The sequence below is a fragment of the Bacillus rossius genome, chromosome 16 (assembly GCF_032445375.1).
Source record: "Bacillus rossius redtenbacheri isolate Brsri chromosome 16, Brsri_v3, whole genome shotgun sequence".
NCBI classification, from domain to species: domain Eukaryota; kingdom Metazoa; phylum Arthropoda; class Insecta; order Phasmatodea; family Bacillidae; genus Bacillus; species Bacillus rossius.
Window position 1 is genome coordinate 41280419 of NC_086343.1, and position 12461 is coordinate 41292879.

The 12461-nt window shown below is 41.0% G+C and overlaps 1 protein-coding gene across 1 annotated transcript in view; it reads left to right on the plus strand.

Moving 5' to 3' along the window:
• The first annotated feature begins 6290 nt into the window (after nucleotides 1-6290).
• Nucleotides 6291-12461, plus strand: part of LOC134539897 (paired box pox-neuro protein) — a 180963-nt gene continuing 174792 nt past the window's right edge. The window contains exon 1 of the mRNA XM_063382246.1: nucleotides 6291-6322. Coding sequence (XP_063238316.1) covers nucleotides 6310-6322 — 13 coding nt within the window. The 5' untranslated portion in view covers nucleotides 6291-6309. The remainder of the gene's footprint in view (nucleotides 6323-12461) is intronic.

Sequence of the window (12461 nt, forward strand, 5' to 3'; positions counted from 1 at the left end):
GAATAGACATCGCTATATTTGTTCAACCAAGCTGAATGAAGATAACGAGGACGAGTCTAACACCCCGAGGAAGTGGATTGAAGATCAAATATAATGATCTATAATGATCATGAAAAACGTTAAATGCTGATGCTACCAAAACTGCCCCATATATCAATAATGTTTTAGAATTGAAAGCTAACGAATAAAGTAGCATCTTCATGGCACATGAAATAACATTTACACTAAGTTCTCTTCGTCTCCACGAAACTGAGAACAACTTAGACGCAGCTGAAACTGACAAGATTCAAGACTGCGACGAAGCACTTGGAGCTCACGGGACTGAAGACTTTGTTAAAGTTCCAAGACCAGAATGATACAGACGAAGCTTAAAAATAAATGATTCGTATCGAGCTGGTGATGGTCACTGGGGCGATAACGATTTTAATGACTTTGAGGATCTTTTTATAAGAGAATACTTCAGAGATCATAAAAATATCAATGACAAACATGTAAGGCAGATGACAGCAGTAGAAGAGAGTGATTACACGTCATGGGAAAATCCTGACATATTGGTCTACAGGTTAAGACTTCTACTCGCTTCGGAAACTGCTGAAAATGTATCCATCACCGAAGAAACTTGGACTAGACTTAGTGAACTTAGAAGTGCGTACTAACGGCAATAATGACTTGTTTTACATGCACGTGCATAAAAAATAAAAAAAAAAATTAAATTTTAGATTAAAAAATTGATTGTTTTATTTCTCATAATCTAGTTTCTAGGACTGAGTTATCGTAATAAAATTTCTACCTTAAAGACATACAAATTGTCACCAATTATTTACAAAATGGAGAATAATAATAAAGCCATTCCATCAATCGGGGTCACTTCAAGCAAAAAAAGACATTGAAATCAGTTGTAGCCGAATGCAGTTGGAGCAGTTGGAGCTTGGTGCAGCTGTATCCTACCGTATATTGGCGATCGTATCCCACAGAGTTGCATATTAGTGCAGATGTACCTCCTTTTCGGAAAATGTGCGAAATCAAGCTGGTAGTCAGGGCTGAATACTTAACGCATCAAAACCTCTTGAGCATGTAGTAAGCATTACAACATTTTCCAGGGATGTTTGGTCCTATAGTTGGCGTAAAGCATGCTTAGTTAGCTGGCCTATTTTCTTGTAATATATTATATCTCTACAATAAGACTGACAGTTCGGAGATTATTGACTTGTCTGCTTGAAAAATTCAGAATTGTTTGAAAGATACTACAAGTATTGACCAAAGAAGGCCTTGTCTTCAGGATTCACTTGGCCTATACCTCTCACATTGAACATGGTTTGGATACACTTGGCCTGCATGCCTTGAATTGGTCATGGCGTGTTTTAAAGGATATACAAGTATCGAAAAAGAAGGCCACGTTTTTCGGAGCAACTTGTTCCATATGCTTATCGTTGGTTTCTAGTTGGGCGTATTGCATAATTTTTACTGACGAAGTGGACCTCCTGGTTCGAAGACGCTAGGTCTATATGCATGTTATTGGCTCATTAGTACTAAACAATGTACTGAATACGGACTCCATGGTAAGCATAGTGTTACCGAGTAAATTATTTATTCAGTCGGGACGGTTTATTATTATTATATTAGATGATAAATTAATTTTTCGCATGAATAAGGGTTGAACTAAGCACTGACATCGATTTCATCAAAAATTATATGAACAGATGATTTTTTTTAATTTTTACATATTTTTTTTTCAAAATTTTTATGTTAATGATTACAGATTTTCAATATGGTATCAGCCGCTTACTTGAAGCCAGTAGATGAGAATTTAAGCCTCTTTTATGATTTTTCACCATAATTAATTAAATAAGTATTTCAAACCAAAATTAGCTTTTTTGCATCGATCCGGGATCGAACCAAGGACAATTTAATTTCGATTCATTCGAATTAAGTACAATATTAAAGAGTGATTTAAAAAATATATATTTTTTGGAATATTTTTTCCAAATACCTAGGTAATCATTTCAAATATTCAAAATACCAGACAGTATAGATTACCGACAAAATGGTGGATGTGACAATATTTGACTGTCTGGTAATAAACACTACTGCATTCTAACGGGTAAAAAATAGGTCTACACTAAAATGGAGGCAGAAAAATCTAGAAAATGAAAACAAAATGTTGGATCCAAGATGTCTACCATGACATAATACTGGTTGATGTAATACAGGATGTCCATAAAAAATGTCCATAAAAGAATGTACATAAAAAATGTCCCAGTTTGGATGGTACGTATAACAGATTAATTTAGACTAGATATTTACCTACAACAAATCGTTCATCAATTTGAATGTTAAGTAATCTATTTTATTTCTTACAAATATTCAGTATGTGCACCTTTAGTTATACAGCACACATCCATCCTAAAGTTCAAACCTTCCCACTCTTTGGTTAACATTTTCGGAGTTATGGAAGCAATTTATAAAGCCCCAAAGGAAAAATGCACATCATCTGGCTTTAAAGAATGTAGCGACTGTAACCGGATTGGATGCATGTGTACCTAAACGTGTTCTTAAGACCTTCCACACGGTCTTCTTTGGCGGCTGAAGTTCAAGACTTGCGCTCCGAACAGAGTTATTAGGACTACGCAGCTAGGATGCTCTGACCCGGTCAACATCCTGCACAGAAAAAAATTCCCTTTACAAACACATCCGGTCGTTTCGAACCGCCTATAACATCGGCGGACGTTTTTGCCACGTGGAGGATCACGATTAAATTTTTAAACGAAGCACACGTCGAACTGAAATTACAGATTCACTCTTAGCAAATTGCAGAGCACAAAGCGCTTTACGCTCAGGAGACGCCATCTTGCGTAGCTGTAACTGCAAGCGAGAAAAACAACAAAGCAGTACTCGCGTATGCGCTTATCTAAAACTGTTTGAGTCACTCTTTACTTTTAAAACCGAACAAAAACTCTGCAATGCTTACAGTTAATACTATTACAATATAATTTAATACTGTGACATTCTTTTATGGACATACTTTATATTCCTTGTTATAAGTATGCTGGTAGCCTCCATAAACGGAGGTCACTCTTTTTTTTTACCCTCGCCGGGTTCGAACAGAGAACTCTGTGCTCTATGACGTAAGTCCGTTTTTTTTTAAATTCATTATAATTATAAGTAATTATTTTTATAAATTTCAAACATTTTCCCTATATTTTTGGATAATAATCACGTATTTTCAACATGGTCGAAGTAACATCATTATTAAAATTGGCGGAAGTTCTAGAAAACGAGATGGATGATGCTACGTCACAATTCAAAATGGCTAATTTCGAAGAGTTGGAAAATTCTAGAAAAAATGTTAGAATCCAAGATGGCGGAAATAATGTCATAATTTAAAATGGCGGATAGTTAAAGAAAACAAAATGGCAGAATTCAAAATGATAGAAAGTTCTACGATAGCGAAAAATGCAATGTTTGAGAGTGGGGCACTCGATGGCTATGTCACCATAATGGAAAGGGCAACATTTGTGAGTGGGGCACTTAATTTTAATGCCATAGTTACGAAAATTGCAACTTTTGGAGTAGGGCACAGGAAGGTGATGTCACCATAACGAAAAAATGCAACTTTTGGGAGTGGGGCACTCAATTTCAGAATAGTGGAAAGGTCTAGAATTTAAAATGGCGGGAACATAAATGGCGGTAATGTTATGGAGAACAAAAGGCCGGATATAATGTAATCCAAGAGGGCGGCTGGTGTTAAAAGACAAGGTGATCCAAGATGGCCGCCGTGACGCCACAACCCAAGATGGCGGACACGCAGTAACACCGCCGGCGTGGCTGTCAGCATGCGGCGACCACACAGCAGCTCTGCGCCAGTAACACAGGCAACATAGTGCATGGAGTGGCACAACTATTATTAATTAATTAATAGTGAAATAATATATTTTCCTCCCTGGTAACAATATCTCACTTTCATTGCGGAAATTGTACTAAACCTTATTTTTACAATAAATTCAATTAACGATGAGAAAAACCAGTTTTTCTAGGAGAAAAGGAAGTTTAATTTACCAACATAAAGTTTGTATCGTAGATTTTAAACAAATAAAATTGCAATATATGAGAATATTGAACCATCCATTGGACTGGTGTGTCGACAACGGCAGATTGTATCACAAATATATTTCAGGTGTCTTTTACTGATTTCTAGTGCACTTACTCATGAGAACACGCAAGTTAAGGACATTTTCCAGCATTTAAAATATTCATTTTGGTTATTATTTACGCTTAAATTTAGTAATAAACCACTGAGACATTTTAATTTTTAACATTACTGAAATTTCTCACAATGATAATGTTATTTTTTATAATTAATTATTATGCCAAGCTACAGTGTCAAAGAACAATGAAAGCTAATTCGTAGTTACAAACTTAAATAAAAGTAACATCTTTGAGTGTATGTAACCTTAATGACAGTTGAGGAATGTCTTCGCCTTACGAGATGTGTGTGCGTGTTTGAGCGCAGTACCAGTGCAAGTGTATTGCAATGTCGCCTCTATGTACAGTTCCTTGTCGCGTTGTGAGGCTCTGAACCTGCTGCTTTAAGGTTCTACGGTTTTGAAGGAGAATTCAATACGATCGTTCATCATAATCTTGCATGCAAAATTTTAGTTTGTTTTAAGATATCGTTGTCTTGATTCTTTTTGTCTGTGTCAGGAAACTAAAGTTTACTCTCTATTGATCATTACGACTGGAAACATAGGTTATTTTGGTTGTCTGGTGTGTGAGTCCATTTAAAAGTTTTGCAAAACCACATAGTCATTAACGAAGCAATTTAAGCATATCTAAAGTGAAATTCCTCTGGTTCGTTGTAGTCTGAACAGTTTAAGTGCGTTCTACTTTCAAAGGAATGTGTATTTGCCACGCCTGCGCTGATAGATAAGTTTGCCAAGACTAAATATTTCTTTGTATGTGGCAAAATACATTATATAAAAATAATTAGAACACCATAATTATTTTTTAAAATATGAATTCTACCTAACACACCCAAACAAAAGGTTTCATGAACTCAATCTAAGGCATATAGCTGCTTCGGTTAAATGATGTCAAGGCAAAACCGCTAGATACTATTTGTATCATTGTTTACAAACAACAGATTTTCGAAGTTAGGAAATAGACGTGTGCAGTTTTTGCCATGTTGGTAAATTATGTAAAAAGAGAAGCGTATAATTTGCTAACGTCTATTTTCATAATTCCCTGACGGCATTTATACAATTTTTGACGTGATAACGTCTTATAAATCGATGAACGCCGGCTGCACGCACGTAAATGCATGACTCATTGTCACGTTCCGCCTGAGCCGAGCGTGCAATAACCGGCCAGGTTAAGGCGGGGCATTTTTAAACTAAGTGTTCGTGATTATATTCAAGCAAATTATTTGAAATTAAATTTGCAAAAAAACTGTAAATAATATTTGAAAATGAAAAAAGTATGCAATTTTTCATCAATGTTTTCTTATGACGTTATCACGTAAAATTATCGTCCGTGAACCGACTTTACAGACAAACCCGCCCCCCTTTTTTTTTTACAGTGTGTTAATTTCCACCCATCAAACAAACTTATAGCATACAAGCTTTCACACAGCTAAGATATGTTTTGTATAGAGACAGGAAAAATTTGTGGGTTCAATGACCTCTAGGATAGACTCAAATATCCTCTACACACTCGGGTAAATGGCTGCTGACTTGTGAGTCGTCTCGACCGGGTGGCCTGTGATTCGACACTTCTATGAGTGAGGGTCTCTAATTGGCCCTCAGTCCTCCAGATTAACAGTGAACCAATGGCAGAAGCAGCACTAAGGTATATTTATTTTAATTTTAGCATAACACGATATGAACACGCGAATTTTTCAGGTCTCTAGTTTTGTATGAACGGAGTGGCTTCGACTTGCGAGCTGACGATGCAGGTATCCGCGCTGCAGCGCTGGGAGGTAGACCTCAGCTTCTCTGTACTCTCGGCAGGGGCAGATCAGGGGCCTAGCCCCCCCCCCCCCCTCCCTGCGGAACACCAGGCGCCCGCCTCTAATTACCCTCCAGATAGATGCGCCTTTAATGGCGCCCGCCGCCACCGCCGAGATTAATTAATGACGAGTATTGTGCTGGTGTTTGTTTTGTTTTGTTTTGCAGCGGCGCGCGCGGTGTTCCTCTCGGAACGGAATCAATTAACGAGCCGCGTGTGTCTTGTGGCTTGCCCGCAGGTGCCCGAGGCTGTGTGGACGTGCGGCTGAGCGCGGCCGGTCGCACGCTGAGAGGCGCGGCGCGAGGCATGCCGCACACAGGTGGGTGCTCGGCTCCTCGTGGTGCTTGCTGGTGCTTCACTTCCTGGAGTCGCATGTGTGACCAGCCCGCTGCCATCCGCGGCTGGGGTGGATGGCAGAACTAGGGTTCACACAGACAAACTTATTAATTAATTTTTAAAAAGATAGGCAGTATTTTGGTAAAATTCCTTGTCGAAAATTAGGCCCAAACCGGGGTTAAGTATTTTTTCCCCTGTTATTTAAGCCGTTTAATTACATTGTTTAACCTTCCGGTCTGTAAGCCAAATGGTTCAACAGTCGACGTAGCTTCTCCGGCAGCGAATTCTAGCGGAAACGTAGTTGAAAACATAGTTGTTATGTATGTATCACATTCGGCATTATTTTAAAGAATTCTGCGTTAAATTTGGTATCCAAGTTTCGTATTATAAGTGTATTTGCAGCATGAGTGTGCTCGTCTCCAAGGCTGGTTGTTCCACATCCCCGGCGAGTACTAGTACACTCGCTCCCTTTTTTGTACTTTTTTTTTTTTACAAATATTAAGTTGTATAGAAAATTTGGTTGCCCAAATACACACACATATATTACACAAACTCGAATTTTAAATTTGATTGTGCGCTGTATGGCTAAGTTTTAAACTGCTTCTTGGCTACTTTTGAGTTAAATACCAAAAACCGGTGAAATTCTGAACTGCCGGACGTTTGGGCGCCAGGTTGCAGCCCCTCTCGAGGACGTTGAGCAACTGAAGGCCTGGTACAGTCATAGCCACCCGCAGGGACCAATCACAGCCAGGCTGCAATTGGCCGCATGCTTGCCAGTGGTGCGTCGCCCCTGAGAGTGGCTAACATGGCGCCTAAACGTCGCGCACTTCATCATCACCCAAAAGAAGTTGAACAGTAGATAAAAATGGAATTTGTAAGAGATAAAGTTAAAAAAAAAAAACATAATATTTTACAATAGCAACTATATATTTTATTTCGTTATATAATAACAATTACTTCATCGGCACTATAGCCAATATTCTTCTAGTGCCATAAATAACGAATGTGTTACATAAGTTTAAAACACTAACTTCCATATTATTGGTAATGTTTTAGTATGTGTGAGTCGTGCATGTGTAACAGTTGTACATAAGCTGACCTGTATTGTGTTTTAACCACAATGAAGGCGTCTTTAAACCTCATGAAATTATATAAAACGAACAATTCCCAAGCAATTCTAATACATTTCCCCATTACGCACCTAATCAAATCAACTTCTTGTTCAAAAAAGTTGCAAATCTTTAAATTTTTCAACTGCAAAATAAAATAAATTATTTTGTTAGCATCTGTGTGATTAAGGTGTACAAAGCTTTACAAGATAGGCCTAACATGCATTTCAATACATCCTTCCTTTATTATATTTTTAGTGTCATGAGTCAATTTTTTTTATTCTCTTAGACTCTGTAATTAGTTTGCATGTATATACTTTTCTGCATGAAACGTACTGTGCTATCATATTTTTTGTCATACAAATACTATATGATTTTTTTTTTCGCTGGCCATTAGGACATATTTGAGAAGAATGATTCGTCGCCATTTTTAATCGACTGCCCTCGCCGTGTTTGAACCGAAGACTCCATGGCTTCAGTGCGTTTTTAAATTAGAATTCTATGTATTATTTTTTATTAATTTTTATTTTTTCCTGATTACGGTTTTTCAAAATGGTGGCCGTAACGAGAAGTGCAACGGTGACGTCATAATTCTAGATGGCGGATGTTTTTATCAAAATTTTATTAATAAATTTTTTTAAGTAACTTTAAATTTTTTCCTCAGATTTTATAGCTTAAAGATTACAGATTTTCAAGATGTAGGCCGTAACGAAAATTGCAACGATGGCGGCCGAGGTAAGGTCCTGATATGAGCGGCTTAGGGCGACTTGCTTGTTAGGGTCTTACGCTGCTTTTAGGAATTTTGAAGCCGTCGACATTTCTGAGTATTAAAACGGGGAAATTTCCCTAAAATAGATAATTTTTCCCTGGAAATAGGGAAATTTCAAGGTCATCCAAGATGGCCACTGTGACGTCATGGCAACCGGTCATTAACCCCACCACACACCACGCTCCGCCTCCAGACCCAGCTCCGCCACTTACAGACTGCCTTTCTGTGTCGTCTGCAACTCCACTGGGAACAATTCTCAAGTCCGGTGATGTCTTTTATGGTTTGCTTGCCTGCACCTCTAGAACCTCACCACCGCCTTTTGGCCTCGCAACCTTAACTACATAGTTTCTTGAGCACTCAACTTTAGTAAATGAGTATACTTTACCACTCGTTACTTCTTACATGTAACAGTCTCCCAATAACTGAGTCGTTTCTCCAACTATCCGTGACCAGTCTATATCTATAACTCAAACAAAGGTTCTCCAGAGTCTAAGTACATATTCTGTCGACTTCATCGGCGAGGCACTGGCAGATTGTTGCGACCTTACGGCCGGCATTCTCACATTCCCCTCCCAATATGCGCCCTTGAAGGGTAGGGTGGGTGTATCTTCCAGTTCTGTTTTAAAACATTCCAGAGCTTTTTTAAAAACAGAACTGCTAGGGATCGCTCCCTGTTGTTGATCGGAGGGTGTTAGAGCTTCGGCAATGACCAGCGGCTGGGGCCACCAACCCAGCATAGTCGCCGCCTCACTCAGCTGACCAGACAGTTGGCTGTGTCCTGAGCACTGCTGGCGCCCACATCACGCTGGGACCCAGTGAACCCGTGGTCCGGTGGAGGCCTAGCTGTCCAGGCTAGCACCGGAGCTGTGTCGTCGACCCCGCATCGGGCCAGGGAACCCTCGGAGCCTGCTCCAGGCGATGCAGCACTGGCAGCGGGCAGCTTGTTGGCGGTGCAGAGAGGCGGTCTGCGGCGCCGACCTCTGAGCTGAGGAGGGGCCTATACACCCCTTCAGACGAGTCCGATAGCTTCGTCGAAACATCCAGACTGGCCTGGGCAATCCGTCTTCGATGAGCGCCATTCCCGCTGCCGATTTTTTTCCTAACCTAACTAAAACTAAGTGTATTTGGGAGGGGTCCGGGTTATGGAGGGACCTAGGTGCGTCTCAGGCCGAAGCCTATACGCCTAGTCATGCTGGGATTAGCCATGCAAGGAGAGGGTCGCATGCATCGTGTGCTAGGAGGGGATTGGCCAGTCATGGCAACGATTGGCGCCATGACTAACTCCCCTCACTCTTAAATCTAGACAATAACTAGAGATAGGTTCGCCCAGGTAAAACCTGCATAGACACAGGGAAAACCCTGGGCACATTCATGCGGGGTGCAAATTGGCATGCATTACGTGTAGGAATTTACAGGAGACAGAGGATGGTATGGATTAAGAGTTGGACAGAGTAGAAAAGAGTCTACCATGCGGGGGTTGGGCACTTGGACTCGTGGTCCGCTTTGTATTTTATTTGTATCTGGAATATTTTTCCCGCTGCCGACCTCAGGGCGGGAGTCCCGAGGATTGCCGAAGTTCCCCGACCCCTGACGAGGCGGCGCCTGCAGCAGTCGAGTAGCCGCGCGCTCCGTGCGTGGCGGGACAGTATCGCAGTCAGCAGGGGCTCACTCATATTTAATGTTACGAATTACAATGTGGGGAGAACTGGGTTCGTAAGGGATAGCCCAATTAAGTTTTTATTACTAAAATTAATATTAATAAGAATTGTACTTAAAAATGTACTATCATTAATCACTTGCACTTAAAAATGTTTATTCTCAAGTCACTCAGTGTCTGTCAGGTTCCCCAGTTCGCACTCCTCACTGGAGCCAGGCTCGACAGTGGTTCGCCCCTCACCTCGCACCTGTCCACACACACAGTCTCTCACCCTCTCCGCCGATGACGCACTTCCCTTCGCTCACGCAACTCTCGGAACTGTCGCGGAGGCCGGCGTCGCTGCTCAAGTACCTCAGGGACGCCCTTCTCGAACCGACGAGAGCAGCTGTGACGAGTCGCGTCATCTCGCGCCGACCCGGTGGCCGAAACACCCAGAAACAACGATGCTAATTCACGCCACTCATTGCGACGGCCTCTGTAAGCCCGGAATTTCCAGGCTTTTAAAGGTGACAATAGCCTGAGTCGGGATGTTGCACGGTAGCAACGAACCTTGTAATCTGGTTTCCCCGAGGCCGCTCAGCGACAGATGACAGCGCCGAGGAAGGACGATGCGTGGTGATTGGAGAGGGGGGAGGGGGTAGCGAGGACCCTTGTAATCCGGCCAGGCATGCGCGGTATGTCTCACGTCAGTGGCCGTGCGGGGCCGCCAGCCAGCTCCGAACCTGCATCGCGGTCTGGGCTCTCGCGTTTGTACAGGGATACCCGTAACACTTCGTTCGTATGTATTGTCTGTTTGCGTTTCGTTAGTGACTTTTCCCTCATTGCGTCCATTTTAATTTCGTTCAGTTCTTTTCCGCATAATTTTTTGTTTTACATATTTTTGTTATTTTTTTTAATTTATCTAATATTGGTTCTTATTCTAAGTTTTGTACATTTCTGCGTATCTGACTTTTATTTCCTGCAACAAATAAAATGTTTGTAGAGAGGAAGGTTTCTACAGTTACTCCTACTGCAATAAACGTGTAAGGAACACACACACGGCCCTGCAGATAGAAACAAACAACTCAGGCGAGCCGGTCCAGCCAATCACAGAAGCCCACCTCGGAGCAGGCAATCAGGGGGCAGTGCATCAGGGCCAGACGGACAGGAGACCGCTGCCCTGGCACCTGTGGGCGCCTGTGTGGCCGCAGACACACACCACCAGATTATCTCAGCCTCATTTGCGAGGCGAGAGAGCGGGCTTCATTCATCACGCGACTCGCGCGCTAATTAATCACGCGCTGTTGTTCGTCTGCCCTAGCGAGCATGCGGCAGTGACGGGGCACAAACAGCTGTCGGCTCTTACGGCCCATTGACAACGAGGTCGTTACAAGCAGACGTACACACTAATCATGTTCGGAACATTTTGACATTTCCGGAACAGTTTCTCGGATTCCTAGTCCATTATGAAGAAGAAAAACCGATCTGCTCTTATTGTTTTTCAAATACGAATGTTCGATTTTCCTTGTAGATTCAGTAGTTGACGACGAATGTATATTACGTTTTTCTACGCCCTTTTCCGACAGTAAGTAAATAAATAATTTTTGCAGCAGTTGGAGCCATTGGAGTCAGTTGGAGCAATTGGAGCCACTGTTGCCAGTTGGTGCCAAATGCATTTGTAGCAATTGGAGCAGTGGAGCCAAATACTGCTGCAGCGATTGGAGAAGTTGGAGCCAAGTGCAGTTGGAGTAATTGAATCAATTACTACAATTTGATTCATTGCTACTATTTGAAGCAAAATGAAATTAAAGCAATTGGAAAGCAGTTGTAATAATTTGCAGCATTTGTAGGTATGGTAGATAATTGGAGCAAAATTTAGCCTGTTATAGACAGTGGGAGGAATTGGGGCTATTGTAGTCAAATAGAGCCAAATCTATCGTAGCCTATCGTATACCAGTGATCGTATCCATTTGTGTCCTACAGTATCCTACCAAGTTGAATGTTCGTTAAGATGTGTGTCCTACATATATGAATGTGCGTAGTCAATTATGTAGTCAGGTTTGAAGATTTAATAGTTCATAACTTCTTGATTCTTTTAGTAAGTAATCCCTTTTAGGGGATTCTTAGTCCTATAGTAAGTGCAGAACATATATATACATACTTTATATGCTTTTTATAGGTCTGGCAGTTTAGAGACTTAGTATGTCTTGTCCGCTTGAAATAGCTAGGTAATTGCTAGTTTGAAAGGTATTGCAAACATCGGTAAATTGCCTCATGATATGGACACTTTCTTTATATATACTTGTCATTGTTCTTTGCTTGGAATCATTGCATACTTAGTAATGAGAAAGAATACATTTTTTCGGAGACATTTCGCCTATATACTTGTAGTTGACACTCTAGTAGTCACAGAGGTGCACCGAATACAGCCTCTGTGGCAGGCATAGTAATATTGCATAACATATTTGTTTAGTCGTACAGTTGTGTATAGTGTAATTTTTGTAGTGAATATGATTAATAAGTTTGACAAAAGATAAGAATGTTTGATAAAATAAAAGGATGTAAAATGTCAATTTAAGGTTTATTTACTTAGCAGTGACAAAGTATC